This window comes from Oncorhynchus kisutch, linkage group LG20 (genome assembly GCF_002021735.2).
Source record: "Oncorhynchus kisutch isolate 150728-3 linkage group LG20, Okis_V2, whole genome shotgun sequence".
In the NCBI taxonomy this organism is placed as follows: domain Eukaryota; kingdom Metazoa; phylum Chordata; class Actinopteri; order Salmoniformes; family Salmonidae; genus Oncorhynchus; species Oncorhynchus kisutch.
This window is the reverse complement of record NC_034193.2, coordinates 20286948-20306768: the sequence shown is the minus strand read 5'-3', so window position 1 is coordinate 20306768 and position 19821 is coordinate 20286948. Positions and strand designations below refer to the sequence as shown.

The 19821-nt window shown below is 43.2% G+C and overlaps 2 protein-coding genes and 1 long non-coding RNA gene across 5 annotated transcripts in view; 1 reads left to right on the top strand and 2 right to left on the bottom strand.

Annotated features, from left to right (window-relative positions):
- Positions 1-709: 709 nt before the first annotated feature.
- LOC109865857 (transmembrane protein 180-like) lies at positions 710-8928 on the bottom strand. 2 transcript variants are annotated; one of them, XM_020454336.2, is made up of 8 exons: positions 8755-8928; positions 6549-6815; positions 6302-6381; positions 5613-6062; positions 5003-5220; positions 3034-3205; positions 2395-2588; positions 710-2210 (listed from the first exon to the last, which is right to left on the bottom strand). In XM_020454336.2, exons 2-8 carry the CDS (start codon positions 6717-6719, stop codon positions 1960-1962), a joined length of 1536 nt encoding a protein of 511 aa, XP_020309925.1. In that variant the 5' UTR covers positions 6720-6815; positions 8755-8928; the 3' UTR covers positions 710-1959. The 2 variants fall into 2 exon arrangements, with proteins under 2 accessions (XP_020309925.1, XP_020309926.1); XM_020454337.2 differs by lacking the exon at positions 8755-8928 and adding an exon at positions 8432-8722 and having other exon boundaries at positions 712-2210.
- A 3044-nt stretch (positions 8929-11972) lies between these two features.
- Positions 11973-13862, bottom strand: LOC116355489 (uncharacterized). The gene is made up of 4 exons (XR_004204503.1): positions 12926-13862; positions 12729-12803; positions 12236-12340; positions 11973-12150 (listed from the first exon to the last, which is right to left on the bottom strand). It is a non-coding gene; the product is annotated as an uncharacterized LOC116355489 (long non-coding RNA).
- Positions 13863-16295: 2433 nt separating this feature from the next.
- sema4gb (sema domain, immunoglobulin domain (Ig), transmembrane domain (TM) and short cytoplasmic domain, (semaphorin) 4Gb) overlaps positions 16296-19821 on the top strand; it is a 35357-nt gene continuing 31831 nt past the window's right edge. For both annotated transcript variants that reach the window (XM_031799033.1, XM_020454529.2), the window contains exon 1: positions 16296-16446. The gene's annotated coding sequence lies outside the window, so the exon portion shown is untranslated. The remainder of the gene's footprint in view (positions 16447-19821) is intronic.

Genomic DNA, 19821 nt, shown 5'->3' with positions numbered 1-19821 from the left:
GTTGGTTACGCCGCCTAATTGCAGTCAGGTCAAGACCCTGGTGAGGACGACGATCCCGCAGATGACCTTCCCTGAGACGGTTTCTGACAGTTTGTGCAGAAATTATTCGGTTGTGAAAACCCAGTTTCATCAGCTGTCCGGGTGGCTGGTCTCAGACGATCCCGCAGGTGAAGAAGCTAGATGCGGAGGTCCTGGGCTGACGTGGTAACACATGGTCTGCTGTGATGCTGGTTGGATGTACTGCCATATTCTCTAAAACGATGTAGGAGGCAGCCAATGGTAGAGAAATTAACATGACATTCTCAGGGAAAACAGCTCGTGGACATTCCTAGTCAGCATAGAATGCTACATCGAACCCTCTACTAAGCTGAGCAAAATACACAATTAATATCCACATGACTAGGCAACAAAATATCTGCAGAAACCATGTTCATGGATCTGTCTTACACATTATCATTGTGTGTGCTGTGCAATGAGAGCACCTATCTTTAGCCTAGTTAAAAAAAACATCATGGTAACATTCTGTATTTTGTAATTAGTGTTCCAGAAGAGGCCTGAGGTGAGACACTTCACATGTCCCAGTTGAGGAAATTAAGGTAGACCAGAGACAGACCTGCGCTTCTGGGTTTGGTGCAAGGCTGCTAGACTTGTCCTGACAGAGCAGAAAACGGATCTGTGAAAAGGGGGCAACAAGACACATTCCACAAGCTCTCAAGTAGTGAGATCACTTTAATAAGTCACAAAGATAGTCAGAAAATGGCAGATGCTACATTGAGCAGTGGTTCAACCAGACAAACATTGTACAGTATTTTGTAACAAAGCTGGCAAATACAGGCATCTCTGCTGTAAGGCTGTCTTGTAAGATAACCTCTGCTTTCCTTCTGGTTACTTAAATCACATTGTGATGAAACTGTAATTCCTGAGTCACTCAAACACTTCCATGAAGGGGTCTCCAGTATTTGACAAATTACGAGAATACTTTTGTTTAGAGATATAAATTGATAATGGAATTTAAGACTCCTTAACACTCATGTAGCAGCAGTAATAAAAATAACTTTGAAAAAAAAAGTACATAATGTATTATATACCATGATTATCATATATCAGGTCATCATGACACAATAGTTTCATGTTCAGTCAAATCGGTTTCTCAATTCTCTTCATGGTCTATAAAACTGCATTTCTTTCCTGATCTGGGGTACAAATGTAAACAGAGGTTGTTTAGGGCCTTGTTTTGTAATAGTCACATCAGGTTAAAACATCATGTGTGAGAAAACATAGGAAACAGAGTTGAATATTGGAGATGGCAGTTATTTTAGTACCGGTCACAGTAAAACATTTGTTAGACTTTTGAAAATACAGATTAGTACTAGTAGTACTTCATGAAGACAATAGCATGGTGATGGTCACAAACCTTAATGCAATTTCAAGAGCAACGTCTATGCAAATCAGGATTTAGATGTTATGCTCATGTGCACGCACACACCTGTTTTCAGTACTTAGTATTTCCCTAAACACATCAGAAAGATTGGTATTTACCTAGCTATGCAGACTCTGGCTTTGGTTAACCACACTGTAATAGCAAGGTTAGTGACAATGTGTATTCCTTTGGGGATAGAGATGCATACCAGGCTACGCCTCAACCTAGGATGATGTCTACTCGCTGGATAAACAGGAGGCGTCACACCTTTGCCCTATCCCAGAGAGGGGTATGAGCTTCTCATTCTTTGATTGGCTCTGCGATATCATTTGGTCATCAGTTCATACATAAATATAGTCTTTGTCCTCTTCATATCAAAATAAGGCATGTTGTTTCACACCCCAAAAATATTTTTGTCCCTGGCTAGACAGCGAGATTTCATCAGTTCTCCTGTCTACATTCCTCTCTGCTGACCCCAATGGCAGTGGGTGGTATGGCATTAAGCAGTTGAGCGAAGGTGCGGACGAGCTGGCCTCATATCAGATAGCCTTGACGTCCATGAGATGGCTGTGCTGGGCTCCCTGCCTCTGGGCCTTGACGCCCTGCAGTCTGCGGCCGTGGAGGGTGAAGCGGGACCAGGCCATTAGCTGCAACAGGGCGCAGGAGATGGGCACAAACACCAGCAAGTAGAAACAGCCCTGGCGCAATGGAACAGTGGAGCTCGCTTGGCCCGAGACGGGGGGCGCTGCCGCTGAGTCCTGTACGGAGTTTCTCTCAAAGATATCGTAGCCTGGAAAGAAATAGCCAGATTAGAATAAATAACAGGCATGAACTCGTGGGAATCCACCTAGAGTAAGGTTGGTGAAATTGGTTTGATTCTAGTTCATTCACAGCGGCGGATATCTGCATTTCCATCATCAAGGAGCCTTCATTAAAAACAGACTTTTGCCCCCCACTGTCCATATAAAGTATACCTGTGTAGACACACAGCAGCCAGGTGCCGATGAGAGGGGCGAAGGTCTGGCCAGGCTTGGTCACCAGGGCAACCATGCCGAAGAGCAGCGCCGATGCCGCCTGCTGGCGCCGGTTCACCACAAAGTCCTCGTCCACCAGGTCCGTGATGACCAGGTTCAACAGCTTGCAGGTGCCCTCCGTAAACACTCGGTTACTGAGGGAGAAGGACATTTCAGAGCCGTTACTGAAGTGTTGTCACTGTTTCCAACTGCTAATATACAAATGAGGTGGATTCTGCATCAGATTTTCCTGAGCAGGAGTTTAAAAATAACAATAATAATAATACTGGGTCAAGGCATTTATACGAAGTCCGAAACCAATAGAGCAAGACCTCTCCCCCACTCTGACTTTATCTCAGTGTACGCTATGAAAACAATGACACTGTGCCAAGAGGACAAGTGGTAGGCTGCGCCCAGCCACTGCCAGCCCCATGTTGATAAAGGGATTGGTCGTCTTGGCTGACAACACTCAGCCAGATCCAATGCAAACAGAGCCACACAAAACAAGTATTGGAAAACCCCACTGGGTCCTTGATATGAAAATAACTTCCATGACTTGAGTACATGACCTTGATATCTAAACTGTGTGTGTGTCAGTACCTGGCAATGAAGATGCACAGCAGGTAGACCTGGTCGGCCCCGGCCAGCAGCATGGCCACACTGAGGGCCAGCTTGACCAGGAACAGCCAGCGGATGACTGTATACACCCCGTAACGCTGGCACAGGGTCAGGAAATACAGGTTGTTCAGGTGGGGGGCTATGTAGGAGATCCCTGTGAGGTGAGAGCAACTGTTAGTGGACAGTAAATAAACTCAAAGAAAATGTCCCTTTTTCAGGACCCTGTCTTTCAAAGATCATTCATAAAAATCCAAATAACTTCACAGATGTTCATTGTAAAGTTTTTAAACACTGTTTCCCATGCTTGTTCAATGAACCATAAACAATTAATGAACATGCACCTGTGGCACGGTCGTTAAGACACTAACAGCTTACAGACGGTAGGCAATTAAGGTCACAGTTATGAGAACTTAGGACACTAAAGAGGCCCTTCTACTGACTCTGAAAAACACCAAAAGAAAGATGCCCAGGGTCCCTGCTCATCTGTGTGAACGTGCCTTGGGCATGCTGCAAAGAGGCATGCGGACTGCAAATGTGGCCAGAGCAATAAATTGCAATGTCCATACTGTGAGACGCCTAAGACAGTGCTACAGGGAGATAGGGCGGACCACTGATCGTCCTTGCAGTGGCAGACCACGTGTAACACCTGCACAGGATCGGTACATCCGAACATCACACATGCAGGTACAGGATGGAAAACAACTGCCCGAGTTACACCAGGAATGCACAATCCCCCCATCAGTGCTCAGAATGTCCGCAATAGGTTGAGAGAGGCTGGACTGAGGGCTTGTAGGCCTGTTGTAAGGCAAGTCCTCAGACATCACCGGCAACAACGTCGCCTAGGGGCAGAAACCCACCTCACTGGACCAGACAGGACTGGCAAAAAGTGCTCTTCACTGACGAGTCGCGGTTGTGTCTCACCAGGGGTGATGGTCGGATTCGCGTTTAATCGTCGAAGGAATGAGCGTTACAGAGGCCTGTACTCTGGAGCGGGATCGATTTGGAGGTGGAGGGTCCGTCATGGTCTGGGGCGATGTGTCACAGCATCATCGGACTGAGCTTGTTGTCATTGCCTGAAATCTCAATGCTGTGCGTTACAGGGAAAACATCCTCCTCCCCCATTTGGTATCCTTCCTGCAGGCTCATCCTGACATGACCCTCCAGCATGACAATGCCACCAGCCACACTGCTTGTTCTGTGTGTGATTTTCTGCAAGACAGGAATGCCAGTGTTCTGCCATGGCCAGCGAAGAGCCCGGATCTCAATCCCATTGAGCACGCCTGGGACCTGTTGGATCGGAGGGTGAGGGCTAGAGCCATTCCCCCCCCAAAATGTCCAGGAATATGCAGGTGCCTTGGTGAAAGAGTGGGGTGACATCTCACAGCAAGGACTGGCAAATCTGGTGCAGTCCACGAGGAGGAGATGCACTGCAGTACTTAATGCAGCTGGTGGCCACACCAGATACTGACTGTTACTTTTGATTTTGACCCCCCCCCTTTGTTCAGGGACACATTATTCCATTTTAGTTAGTCACATGTCTGTGGAACTTGTTCAGTTTATGTATCAGTTGTTGAATCTTATGTTCATATAAATATTTATACATGTTAAGTTTGCTGAAAATAAACGCATTTGACAGTGAGAGGACATTTATTTTTTTGCTAAGTATTAAATATGTAGACAAATAATATTAATTACTGAAGATAATAAATGTTTCCTCACATTCTAAAAACGAATCCTCTCCAAAAAATAAAAGACCAAAACGAAAAGCCTGGTCCCAGATCTGTTTGTGCAGTTTTGCCTATTCCTATGGTCAGTCAGACCAAATGTACAGTATAATAGACAAGACAGCACAAATAGATCTGGGACCAGGCTATGAAACTAAGCCCATTCTATGAATGAGGCCTTTCCCTGGTCATGAAACATAACCAGCAGTAGTATGCTCGTCTCTTACCCAGCAGAATGGAGCCAGTGGAGGCAGAGATGCTGTCAGAGAGGAGGTGCTCCAGGAACAGAGGGAAGAAGTTGCTGTTGAAGTGGCAGTGAAACACCTGTACCAGGTTCATAGAGGCGAACCACATAAAGTTTCTGTGCTTGGAGAGCTGCCTTAGATACTCTCCTAGAGTGACTGGCATCTCCTGCTGAGTCAGAGGGTTCTGGACAATGCTCAACCTGAGAGGGGGAGGAGGAGGGGGATTAGTGAAAGGACAATCAGTGTCACACACACTACCCAGGGGATTGAGTCTGTAAACTGAGCAAGTGTTAGCGTCATCTCCCTGCCAGATATACTGTATGAGTGTGTGCAGACTGTGCAATGTTATTAACTCGCAATTCAATTCCATTACAGTCTCTTTAAAAATACCATTAGCAAGCAATATCCATGGCCAAGGCTGGCTTAGGCACCACGGGATAGAAAGATTAAAGGCTTGATTTGAAGCCATAAGGCTGAGTTGTTGGACGCAAACCCATAAACAACAGGTGTTGTTCAGTTGCCCCTTGCTTGTCAGTGAATAATGTAAACCGAGTGTTTCTCAAGTGCATACATGAATGATCGTGTCACCTACTCCTTGAGTGCCTGAGCCTCGTCTTGCCTCAGACGCGCCTCCTTCTCAAATCGCCTCGTCAACAGGCGCGACACGGCGGCGAAGCCCAGTGCCGAGACGGCCGCCAGCGTCACGCAGAAGATCCGGAACGAGTGGAAGTCGCCCTTGTCCCAGACGCTGTAGGACAGGAAGACGGAGAGCGAGCCCAGGGCACTGAACAGCGAGCAGTGGAAGTTGAGGCGCGTGCGGTCATTGGCCGACACGGCCAGGTCGGCCAGCAAGGCGTTGTGGTTGAGGTCCACCACGGTGAGGAATCCGTCATACAGGCACAGGCACACTAGGAACTGGATGCCCGGCCGTGCCCATGACACCCAAAAGGCCAGGAACGAGATGGCGAACAGGGGGCCATTCCGGGAGAGGGCCGCCAACCGCTTTAGTACCACCTCTGGGCTGGAGATCTGGGTGCCAGACCTACGATGGGGGGGGGGGGAGTGAAAAAAAGTTCAGTGCAACGGTAAAGACAAACTTCTCCCACTTTTCACCAACTGTGGCGTTCAACCGTGCTTTCAAGATAGAGTGAGGGAAAGTTAAAAATAGGGAGGGAGCGAGAAAGCGGGAGAGAGCAAGACAAAGATATTTAAAAAAGAGCAGGGTAACGAGAAAGCGGCACCATTGATTTGAGAAAGAGAGGAAAGAGAACGAGGTCTTACTGTGAGGAGCTGAGGAAGGAGCGGTCACTCAGCCAGCCGAAGAGAGGGTCGTTCAAGCTGTTCCATATCAGAAACACTGCCTGTGTGGGCAGAGAGAGAGGGGGAGGAGTTAGTAGAACAGACCAGCATTAAACACCCTAACCCAGAAAAAAGCCAGGCTATCAGTCATTGTCACACTGTCTAAAGCAGAAAGCTTCCAAAATACAGCTATTATAATAACCCATGGAGAGCAGGAAGTGTCACTCACCTCTCCCACCCAGAAGGAGAGCTTGTCGATCTTGTAAACAGAGACAAAGGTCTCCACGTAGTACAGCAGGAAGACGTTGTGCAGGATGGAGACAAACAGGGCCAAGGAGCCGTAGAGGACTGCAGTGGAGACACCAGTGGAGACAGCTAGCCTGCAGCCCCTCCTACCCATTCTCGTCACTCAGTCACTCTGCTGTTCCGTTCTCCGCCGCTACACCACGCTCATCCCACAGACCAGCCTGGGCTAGGGGCACCACCGTACCCACTCCTGCCAGAGCAAACAAACATGTCAATAACCATTTGGAGGGCTGACTAAATGTGGATGTGCGAAGCAGTGGAGGCTGCTGACACGAGGACGGCTCATAATAATGGCTGGAATGGAGTGAATGGAATGGCATCTAACACCTGGAAACCACCTGTTTAATACCATTCCACTGATTCCACTCCAGCCATTACCATGAGCCCGTCCTCCCCAATTAAGGTGCCACCGACCTCCTGTGGTGTGGGTTACGTTACCGTACAGAGTGGGAGAAGAGCGAGCTTGAGCAAATAGACATGAAGGAACAAGAGTAACACATAGCGTACTCACACACACACAAAACTGACAATAGGCCATGTCTGAACAGGGTAGTCTCCATTACAGAGATCAGGGTAATTTCACACACTGAGGGCCATTCAATGCATTATAAACTGGATCGCAGGGCTGTGTAAGCAGGTGAGGGAGAACCGGCCATTTCCATGGCGACCCCTACTCTATTCATTAGGTGAGAGTGAAGCTATTGTGAGCAGTTACACCATGTCCCAAATGGCCCCCTACTCTCTACACAGTGCACTACTTTTGATCAAAACCCTATGGGCCCTGGTCAAAAGCAGTGTGCTGTATAGAGAATAAGGCACCCTTTAGGACAGCATTAGTTTCTCCCGTGTCTCCTCTGGCCCAGCTGGATGACAGGAGAGGGTGTAATCCTATCCTCTGATCACTGTGATTATGGGGTCCGTCTCAGGATACTAATGACACCATTCTCATAAAAGCTCTTAGCTGGACTCTTTCACACAGGAAGGGAGACAATTTAAAAAGACACCAAATCTCTCCCGCTCATATTCTAGCTTTGGTCCTTATTTGTTCTATGGTTGGTTTTGTAGGTAGGCCCTCTTTTTGACCGAGGCACACTAAGGTGTAGCCTTGCTTTGTCCTCTATCAAATGTCAATAAAGAAAAGTTGCCTTAATTCAATATCGATCTGTTGAATCACTTCAGCAAATAATTAGCTCATCTGCTATTTGTTAACTGGGTGGAGCATTGCCTGCAAAGCCTAACAATTATTTGTATCCTGCTCCTGTGGCCTGGTGGTTTACTGCTGTAGTTTTGCCATCTGTAAAGTGAAGCCTAGAGGCAGTTATTCCCCGCAATTATTCCAGCACGATCCTCCCTTCAGAGCACAAGTCTCACATGTGGCATCCAATGGAAAAAAATACACAGCCTAGGCTCTGGCTACACCTCACAAGCCATGGTCCTGGTCTACCACTATGCCATTTTAAAATGGCAAACAGTGAAACAGTGAAAACAGTCAACTCGCAAAAACGAATTCTAAACAATTACATTTGCTTCAGCTCTCACTATAGAAGCTGCACACAGGGTTCTGGTTAGACTACATTTCAACAAATACAAGTACAGCAAGTGCCAGCTGTGTCTGATCCCATCAGATCCATGCGGTGGAGCGGAACGACTTCGGAGCATTGTACTGTATCACATTCCCATCCCAGTCGTCTTAATTGATCTAATCTTCTGGAAACAGGTAGGAGCGTAGTATGTGTACAGTATAGTTCAGTGCACCTCTAATTAAAGGTAGAACTAAGTTGTAATGGATATCAGGGCAGCTCTCACCTGACTGTAGAGACTGGAGACGCTTCTTGGCAGAAAGAGTAGGTCGTGATTATCAGCCAGTCAAGGCATTTGGTAGCTAGTTAGTAACGTTACCTATTTATATTGAGTTAGCGAGATAGCTGTACACATATAGCTAGCTGTACACATATAACTAGTTAGCTACACAATACGATTTCTGCCCCGTATTAGATATTTGTCCAGTCCTTCCACAGGTTAACGTTAAGTTAGCTGGTTACAGCTAGGCTAACCAGTAACCAACGAGTTAAGTAGCTCGCCCTGGCTGTGGATAGACAGGCGCCTAACCACAAAGACAATGTACTTACCATCGTCATTGAATGAAGCCTCTGAAACGAGTGGGAAACCTTGCTAATCAATACAATTTTCAACAGGCGGCTGCTAGCAAGACAGTTTACATTAGTACACGTCACATCAACCATATATCAGCCTCGCCCACTGGGCTGATCACGAATCGGATTTCAGAAGGGTTTCCCCACCATAGAGATAGATAGAGGACTCATCTTTGTATTTGTGTTATTATAGTGTTTTGACAGCATGGGCAGCGCAATGGAGGCAATCTCCATTTTGAAGTTGTCAATTTTCTTCTTCACGATTGGCCGATCCCTCCTGATGACCAATTTTGACATGACTCCATGTCAACAGGAGGGTTCAGCCAATGAAGTTGAAATTCCCACCCAGTTGATTACATTAAAATGGTGGAAGCCCTCAATGGCTCTGCCTATTTATTGATTTATTTCACCTTTATTTAACCAGGTAGGCAAGTTGAGAACAAGTTCTCATTTACAATTGCGACCTGGCCAAGATAAAGCAAAGCAGTTCGACACATACAACGACACAGAGTTACACATGGAGTAAAACAAACATACAGTCAATAATACAGTATAAACAAGTCTATATACGATGTGAGCAAATGAGGTGAGCTAAGGGAGGTAAAGGCAAAAAAAGGCCATGGTGGCAAAGTAAATACAATATAGCAAGTAAAACACTGGAATGGTAGATTTGCAGTGGAAGAATGTGCAAAGTAGAAATAAAAATATTGGGGTGCAAAGGAGCAAAATAAATAAATAAATAAAATAAATACAGTAGGGAAAGAGGTAGTTGTTTGGGCTAAATTATAGGTGGGCCATGTACAGGTGCAGTAATCTGTGAGCTGCTCTGACAGTTGGTGCTTAAAGCTAGTGAGGGAGATAAGTGTTTCCAGTTTCAGAGATTTTTGTAGTTCGTTCCAGTCATTGGCAGCAGAGAACTGGAAGGAGAGGCAGCCAAAGAAAGAATTGGTTTTGGGGGTGACCAGAGAGATATACCTGCTGGAGCGCGTGCTACAGGTGGGTGATGCTATGGTGACCAGTGAGCTGAGATAAGGGGGGACTTTACCTAGCAGGGTCTTGTAGATGACATGGAGCCAGTGGGTTTGGCGACGAGTATGAAGCCAGGGCCAGCCAACGAGAGCGTACAGGTCGCAATGGTGGGTAGTATATGGGGCTTTGGTGACAAAACGGATTGCACTGTGATAGACTGCATCCATTGGAGGCTATTTTTTAAATGATATCGCCGAAGTTGAGGATTGGTAGGATGGTCAGTTTTACAAGGTAATGTTTGGCAGCATGAGTGAAGGATGCTTTGTTGCGAAATAGGAAGCCAATTCTAGATTTAACTTTGGATTGGAGATGTTTGATGTGGGTCTGGAAGGAGAGTTTACAGTCTAACTAGACACCTAGGTATTTGTAGTTGTCCACGTATTCTAAGTCAGAGCCATCCAGAGTAGTGATGTTGGGCAGGTGCAGGCAGCGATCGGTTGAAGAGCATGCATTTAGTTTTACTTGTATTTAAGAGCAATTGGAGGCCACGGAAGGAGAGTTGTATGGCATTGAAGCTTGCCTGGAGGGTTGTTAACACAGTGTCCAAAGAAGGGCCAGAAGTATACAGAATGGTGTCGTCTGCGTAGAGATGGATCAGAGACTCACCAGCAGCAAGAGCGACCTCATTGATGTATACAGAGAAGAGAGTCGGTCCAAGAATTGAACCCTGTGGCACCCCCATAGAGACTACCAGAGGTCCGGACAGCAGACCCTCCGATTTGACACACTGAACTCTATCAGAGAAGTAGGTGGTGAACCTGGCGAGGCAATCATTTGAGAAACCAAGGCTGTCGAGTCTCCCGAAGAGGATGTGGTGATTGACAGAGTCGAAAGCCTTGGCCAGATCAATGAATACGGCTGCACAGTAATGTTTCTTATCGATGGCGGTTAAGATATCGTTTAGGACCTTGAGCCTATGCTAATAAGGCTTTTGGGTATCATTGGGCTCGTTGGAGTAGATCACATTTGTCAAGTCGTTGACCACAGCCTTTCAACATGTATTGCATTATGGGGATAAAAATTGTCCTGCTTGCACCTACATGTCAACTACATGAACTTTAGAACAACCATTTGATCAAAGTTCATGAAGTTTCGACTGTAATCGATTTAAAATGTCTGCAGTTGCTCCTCACCAGCGGCAACTTGCAGCCATCACCTGCATTGTGCGGGGCACTATTTGTCTACCGATCATCTACCGGGGGGGGGATTATTAGAATAACTATTAGAATAACACTCAGCATGCTTTGTAATTGTTAATTTTTACATTTGCATTTACATTTTAGTCATTTAGCAGACACTCTCATCCAGAGCGACGTACAGTTATGTGAATTCATATTAAGATAGCTAAGTGAGACAACATCATATCACAATCGTATCAAGTACATTTTCCCTCTACAAATTATTTATCAAAAAGTTTACATCTACATTTATATTAATTAATTTAGCAGACGCTCTTATCACACCGTAGTGCTATCAGACTTATGATACCAATGCAGGGTGAAAGGGGGGCCACAACATTTGAACCGCTATAAATAAAAATGGTGTAGAAAAGTATTTTATATTTTCAAAAATGTAATCACAGTATTTTGAAAATGCAAAACAATAAATACATTGGAGTGTAGTTCAGCCCAGTGTAATTCAAATGACAAAATAATTCAAATGCTTATGTCAAATACATGTAACAGAAATACTGCCCATCTCTGGCTATGACAAGGGTTGTAGTGCCACCTAGAGTAAAGTTTGCTTGAAATTGTGTTTGTGTTCTTGTTATGGTTTCTTCTTTCTTTCTTTTCTGCAGATTCAAATATCTGCACAATAATGGGACAAGTGTGCTGACAATAAGAATGAAGCAACTTTGTTATAATTCACATGTATCTGCTAAGGGGGCCAGACATTTTTGCAATATCTTACCAACGTCAAATAAACAAAGTGTTTCTTTCCTTGTCTCTGTTGTCCTTGATAGGTGATGGGCTGCTGATTGTAGCTGCCAGGCAAGAAGAACTGAATCCATAGATGTCTATCTGAGCAACTACCATCTATGGAATTCAGTTCTCATGGCCAAATGCTCATTTGCAGCATCAGATAGACTTGTTGGTTTCTACAATTACATTGTATTAGTAGACCAGAAAGTAGCACACCAGAAAGGCCAGAAACAAATGTTTTCATAATTAATTGTTGTTTTATTTGGTAGACATCTTAATATGAAATGAAATAGCACTGTTATTGACATTTAAAACCATACATACCTCTAATCTTTGATAGCACACCTAGGTGCTTATTCCCTGTGAGAGCCCATTGAATGTACAGTGCTAGGGCTGGTTCACAACCCTCCAAAGTCCCCAGCTGAAATGACAGTGAAATAATCCAGTAACTGGAAAAAGAGTGGCCACGGTATTTCACAATATATTTGCAGAGAAAACAAACTCACATGAGAATGAATGAGTCAGGGTTATCTCTAGGCCACTCTCGTGTGCGATCAGACAGTTTGTGTGAGTCACATGAGGCCCAGGGTGGGCATTTGAGTGCGTGGACCCTTCATGGAATAAGACATGACAACACATACTTTAGGTAAGCTATAGCCTGTCACAATATGTATGTAGAGGACAAGTGTAAAGTGAATGATTGATCTTTGTCTTGTTGAGTCTGATTTAAGTCATAACTGTTTAATCTCTCTCTCTCTCTCTCTCTCTCTCTCTCTCTCTCTCTCTCTCTCTCTCTCTCTCTCTCTCTCTCTCTCTCTCAAGAAGTACCAGTATGGGGATAAATCACAATAAATTATCAAAACGATCCACTTTACTAAGGTTTTATTTCACTGAATAAAATTAGATAGAGATCAGTCACAAGCAACTGTTAGGGAGACTAGTAAAACAATCTTGAGCAGCATTACCATAATAATACAATAGAGAGAATCGCTAACTTACCCCTTTACATTTCAGTTACACTGGTCCCTGGTCCCTGTTGATATTAGCACTGTTACCATGTTGTACAATAGATCCCTGTTGAAAGAAAAAAGCCTACTTTCATCCAAAGAAAACTATGTTCTGTCTTCAGTTTGACTTCGATTATTGCAAGGCTTTCTGATACATACTATCATTAGTGTATGACAAACTCTACATACCCTCTGTGACATATCTGTTTCTGTGTCTGTCTTTCTTCAAGTTGAGCCAAGCAATCATTTCCAAGTATGAAGGGAAGGGGTGGGAGGGTGCCTCTGAATCAATACAAATATACAAAGCAGTTCTGAGACTAGAGAAACAGCTGACTGGCTGCCCGGCCCTTGGTTCCCATAAAAATACAAAGGGAACTGCTTGGAGGAGGAACTAGGAATTCCCCCAGTTGAGATTCAACTGTAACATAGTCCAGAGAGACGAGAACTGAAGATGGACTATGGACTGGAGGAAGAAAAACTTGTGATAAAATTAGATGTTTTCAGATTATGTCACCCTGTAACCTTTGTGGTGTTAAAACATTTTTTTTAAGGAATGGGGCAGTCCCACTCCTTAAGCATTTTTTGTGTGTTTTATTGGGTAGGATAGAGATAGCGAGGTATAGATGAAAGGAAGGGGGAGAGCCGTGCTTGCAGTAGTACACAGTACATGTGAATCTAGAGGCAGCAGCTTAGACTGCTAGACCACCCCAGGGCCCAGGCCATCATTGGGCTCTTTTTGTTAGAGGTGTAATATTGTATTGGTGTAGGCTATACAATGCTACTGTATGTCTTAGTATGAGGTGAATCCTTGAAAAAGGAGCTATTTGGGCTTTTGTGTCTCTTTATTTAGGTCTTGTGGGACATTCGTTTAATTCGTAAATACCTATCTATTTTAATTGTATAGCCTTCAAAAAACAGTAATTGTTTCTGGAATCTTATGTATCAAACTTCTCAGAGTAGGAGAGCTGATTTAGGATCAGTTTTTCCATTTGATCAGAATGAATAAAATTTCATGGATGGGGGGAGCTGATCCTAAACTAGCACTCCTAATCTGAGATGCTTGATACATACAGTACCAGTCAAAGGTTTGGACACACCTACTCATTCAAAGGTTTTTCTTTATTTGTACTATTTTCTACATTGTAAAATAGTAGTGAAGACATCAAAACTATGAAATAACACATTTGGAATCATGTAATAACCAAAATAGTGTTAAACAAATCCAAATATATTTTATATTTGAGATTCTTCAAAGTATCCACCCTTTGCCTTGATGACAGCTTTGCACACTATTGGCAGTCTCTCAACCAGCTTCACCTGGAATGCTATTTCAACAGTCTTGAAGGAGTTCCCACATATGCTGAGCACTTGTTGGCTGCTCTTCCTTCACTCTGCGGTCCAACTCATCCCAAACCATCTCAATCGGGTTGAGGTCGAGTGATTGTGGAGGCCAGGTCATCTGATGCAGCACTCCATCACTCTCCTTCTTGGTCAAATAGCCCTTACACAGTCTAGAGGTGTGTTGGGTCATTGTCCTGTTGAAAAACAAATGATAGTCCCACTAAGCACAAACCAGATGGGATGGCATATCACTGCAGAATGCTGTGGTAGCCATGCTGGTTAAGTGTGCCTTGAATTCTAAATACATCACTGACAGTGTCACCAGCAAAGCACCCCAAGCCATCACACCTCCTCCTCCATGCTTCACAGTGAGAACCACATTTAACCAGTGCTGTACTGCACCGCTGTAGCTCTGCGTTGTGTGTGGTTGATTGAGACTATAGACGTGGACTTCGGAGATCAGGTTGTTTTAATGAATCAGAATTCACTCTCTTCATCCAAAAGAAAAGACAAAACATTTGTAGAGCACAAATATGTTCTGCGAATCGTTGTCTCTTTAGTGCATCAAAATGATTTGCCAGAATACAAAAATGAGTACAGCCTCTCCTTATTATGCACCAACACATACCATATATTTGACATAGATAAAACCACATACCTGCATCCAAAAGAAAAGACAAAACATTTGTAAGAGCACAAATATGTTCTGCGAATCATCGCCTTTTTCTACAACAGACGCACAATACAAGTGACTGGAATCATTCGAGGAGCTAGCCATCGTTCACACATACAATAGCTAGCTAGTAACAACATGTTGAATTCAGAATGTTAATATCATCCTAAAAAGTACAATTGCATTTTAACAATATAATCCACTTATGAGTAACCTCTAAATATACAACATTATTAATGAACAAAACACTGTGTGTATGACTTTGTGCTTAACGGAAACAAGCTTTTCTGAAGATGACAGAAAAGGTGTGCCTACCTCTCACAGTGCACTCACTTGATTGTTTTTGCGACTGCACTTGAAGAAACGTTCAAAGTTCTTGAAATGTTCTGTATAGACAGACCTTCATGTCTTAAAGTAATGATGATCTGTCGTTTCTTTTTCCTTATTTACACTGTTCTTGCCATAATATGGACTTGGTCTTTTACCAAATAGGGCTATCTTCTGTATACCACCTCTACCTTGTCACAACACAAGTGATTGGCTCAAACGCATTAAGAAGGAAAGAAATTATACAAATGTCCTTTTAACAAGACACCTGTTAATTGAAACGCATGAAGCTGGTTGAGAGAATGCCAAGCATGTGCAAAGCTGTCATCAAGGCAAAGGGAGGTACTTTGAAGAATCTCAAATATAAAATATATTAGGATTTTTTAAACACTTTTTTTGGTTACTACATGAGACCATATGTGTTATTTAATAGTTTTGATGTCTTCACTATTATTCTACAATGTAGAAAATAGTAAAAATAAAGAAAAACCCTTGAATGAGTAGGTGTGTCCAAACTTTTGACTGGTACTGTACGAGCATCACCAGTTCGATTCAGCTACAAACGGAAGTGACTTTTTCGTAGCACTAGCAGGTTAGAAGAACCTGCTCTCCTAACTTACTACGAAAACCACTTCCGGTCATAGCTGTATCGAAGTGGCGTGAAAAGAGTGTGTCCCTGAAACATACGGTCCCTCTCACTTCAACTCCTATTGTCCCCCAACAGGTGGCGCTCAGTCGATATGGGTGCATCTTTATCATCATGAAGAAATTCATGAAATCACGTAAAAACATATGAGCGCCAGATGCAGTTTCAAGTATAACATGTGTAAAATAATTTAACCTGTCAGAAATCAATCACACACACACACATTTCTATGAGGGATAAGAACATTTATTATATCGATTTGAATATATTTTAATCGTAGGCGGCTAGTATAATTATATATGCTGTAGGCTTTCGACATCAGCCATACACATTAAGTAACACTATTGACCCATTAAAATAACACGTTAACCTATGTGTGGTGACACATTTGACCAATGAGTTGCATGTTATCATGTCAGGAGTAGCAATGACATAAGCATAGAGAGAATTGTTTACACTGGCAAGAAGGGATTACAATTCTGTTTTGAAACCATTTGCGCATGTTTTGAGAGAGAGAGAGAGAGAGAGAGAGAGAGAGAGAGAGAGAGAGAGAGAGCGCGCGGGCGAGCGAGCGACACCGGTGTACGTCTAGAATACACATGTGCAAAAATACGCTGGTTTTGACAGAGCAGAGGCTGGCATCTGCGCACCACTTCACCACGGAGGGACTCAAATAATTATTATTCAGAAGATAATTCTCTAGTTTCGTAGAAGATTTTCAAGGTAAGATTAACAACATTGTAACTACAGTAGGCTTACTGTACTGTACGCTACTCTACCGTAGCCTACTGCTCTATTTTGTATTTCGTTCCGTTTACCTATTCAGCCTTGAATGTGGTGTAAGAGGTATGGGACAAATTGCAGGCAGGTGAAGGTGAATGAGAATGCGCTCTGCTAGGTGTTCTTTAATAAAATGCTGCAGTGTTCGTCAAACAGGTTACTTTGTGGAAATGTGTATTGCATCGGGACTGTACTCGGCTATGTACATTTTTTTAGACAGAGCACATCGAACGGTTTTATCAATATCTGTAAATGTGTAATAACATGGAACAACACTTGCACGCGTGGCAGAATCGTCAGAAGTTATGTTGGAATGTGTACATTGGGGCATCGGAATGCAAATTAAGCATAGCTATGGTTTTGTCTGATCTTGGAAATAATACAAAATATTTAGTCTACAAAATTGCAACGATATTGAGAACCAGCCTGGTCTCATAGACTAGACGTAACATAACACATGTAAATCCGGGACATTCAAATTAGTACGATTTGTTACGTTTGGTATGGTTACACAAGACAGAAGGTTAAAGCCCAAATCATTTTTTTAATGAGCGTGAATGAGAGTGTACACACTGGAATTATAATGCATGGTAGAGAATGAGAGAAAAAAGACAGACTCCGAGTGTCAATTTCAAATTAGAAAGCATGCAAACAACAAACACTGAGCCTTTATATTCATGCATAATGAACAAAATACTGAAAGACACTGTAGGTTCCACAAAGTGGGTGTGGAAGAGGTGGGAAAATGGTTGCTATCTATAAACAAGGGCAAACCACCTGGTACCGACAACCTGGATGGTAAACTACTGAGGTTGGTAGCGGAATACATTGACTCCTATATGCCACGTCTTAGCCTAGAAGACGGAGTGTGCCTTCAGGCCTGGAGGGAGACAAAGGTCTTTCCCCGCTTCCCAAGAATAGCAGCTCATCCTTTAATGGTTCAAACAGCCGACCAATCGGCCTATTACAAGTGCTTAGCAAAAAGATTGTGTTTGATCAAATACAAAGCTATTTTACAGGAAACAAATTAACAACAGACTGTCAGCATGCTTTTATAGGGAAGGGCACTCAACATGCTCGGCACTGTCACAAATGACTGATTGGCTGAAATAAATGGTTTGTGAGAAGATTGTGGGAGCGGTTTTGTTAGACTTCAGTGCAGCTTTGGATGTAATTGATCATAACCTATTGCTGAAAAAAACATAGCTGTTATGGATTTGCATTCTCTGCCTTATTATGGATTGAGAGTTGCATATCTAGTAGAACACAGAGGATTTTCAATAATTGAATCATGTGGCTATTGAGCAAGTTCAGGAGACTGAACTGCTGGGTGTAACCCTACATAGCAAGCTGTCATGGTAAAAACATATAGACTCAATGGTCTGTCCATGATAGGACCAGTCGACCAGACAGGTCCTACAGGCCCTAGTTTTGTCGCACCTGGACTACTGCCCAGCTGTGTGGTCATATGTGCGGCAAAGAAGGACATAGGTAAATTGCAGTTGGTCCAGAACAAAGAGGCACGTACAGTATCGCACTTAGATGTACACGGAGGGAAAGTGTCAGTAGCATGCATGTCAGTCTCTCCTGGCTCAAAGTTAAGGAGAGATTGACTGCATCACTATTGGTCTTTGTGCGAGGTATTGATGTGTCAAAGGCACCGAACTGTCTGTTCAAGCAGGTGACACACAGTTCGGACACTCATCGGTACAAAACAAGACATGCAACCAGAGGTCTCTTCCCCAGGTCCAGAACAGAGTCTGGGAAACGCTCTGTATTAAATAGAGCCATGACTACATGGAACTCTCTGCCTTCCCAGGTAACTCAAGCTAGCAATAAAGCAGTTTTTTTAAACAGATAAAAGAACACCTTACCTCACAAAGGGGACTGTGAAGAAACACAGGCATTTTATACATCTTGTATTGTAATTGCCACTGTACTATGTATTAGACCAATATATTGTGTATATGTACTGACATGTAGGCTATGTGTGACGGTTTAAATGTATGTTTTTCAGTCCTTGACTAATAATGTACTGTACTATGTATTATGTAATGTTTCATGTGAACCGCAAGACGAGTAGCTGATGCTTTTGCAGCTGCTAATGGGGATCCTAATAAATACCAATACCAAGTCTATTTTTCTTGCGTCTACGCAAAGTAATGCTGGTAAAGTGAGCGGATAAATAGCTAGAAAATAGACTGTGCGTTACGTCTGGAATGGTGACATGTATAGTTAAAAAGTGTGAAACTCGAGGAACTCCGTTCAAGAGAAAATACTGTTATGTAGAAAGAATGAGACTAGCTAAATTCTTTATGAAATGCTAGGGTGTATTAGCTACAACTTGCCTCACCTTCATGAGCTAGCATATGTTGGCTCCCGTATGATATATAAGGTGAGTCAAAAGTAACACGCAACAAAAAAGGGCTTCATAGCGAACATAACAAATACAACTGTTTATTATGGATTCTCATAACAATTAGGTTGGAATACGCTACGCAATGTACGTGAATTTACGCTCGTTTCTCTCGCACGCATATTATGAAGCTGTTGACGGCGTCTTTTCGGTTTCAGTTTAAGGCTAAAGCTAAAGTAGGGTTGTTGTTCAGGGTGAACGTCTAGCAACCCAAGGGTTGCGTGTTCGAATCTTATCACGAACAACTTTAGTATTTTTGATAATTAGCTACTTTTGAAGTACTTATTACTTTTTAGCTACTTTGCAACTACTTAGCATGTTAGCTAACCCTTCCCTAACCCTAATCTTTTAGCTAACCCTTTCCCTAACTCCTAACACATTAACCTAACTTCTAACCTTAACCCCAAACCCTAACCTAGCTAACGTTAGCCAGCTAGCTAATGTTAGCGTTAGCCACCTAAAAACCTAGCTAACATGAGCCACAAAAAAATGGAATTTGTAATATATCATATGTTTTGAAAATTCATAAAATATTGTACGTTTTGCAAATTCGTAACATATCAGACGAAATGGATGATGGACATCCCCAAATGAATACATATCATACGAAAGCTTTAAATGACATCAACATCATGGGCATCCAGTGCCATCCTCTTCATGTTTGTGTATCACCAACCAATTAAAAGTGTTCAAATGAAAGTGCGTAGCTACTTGTCCATCGCTCAGAAGGAAATTACATTGCGTCATGGCATGGTATTTTACAAAGCATTGTTAATATGCCTCTAATTACTACGTTGTGGTAATGTTGTTAGAATGTTGTGCCAATGTATTTGTTGTTGGGTGCAATTGCTGCAATGTGTCAGATAAGATAAGTAACATAGTAATACAGGCATATTAACAAT

Coding starts and splice junctions, on each gene's coding strand:
- LOC109865857 (XM_020454336.2), bottom strand. CDS start 6,719: ATGGGTAGGAGGGGCTGCAGGCTAGCTGTCTCCACTGGTGTCTCCACT. Junction 6,382..6,548: donor TCTCCTTCTGGGTGGGAGAG/GTGAGTGACACT, acceptor CTGCCCACACAG/GCAGTGTTTCTGATATGGAA. Junction 6,063..6,301: donor TCCTTCCTCAGCTCCTCACA/GTAAGACCTCGT, acceptor CCCCCATCGTAG/GTCTGGCACCCAGATCTCCA.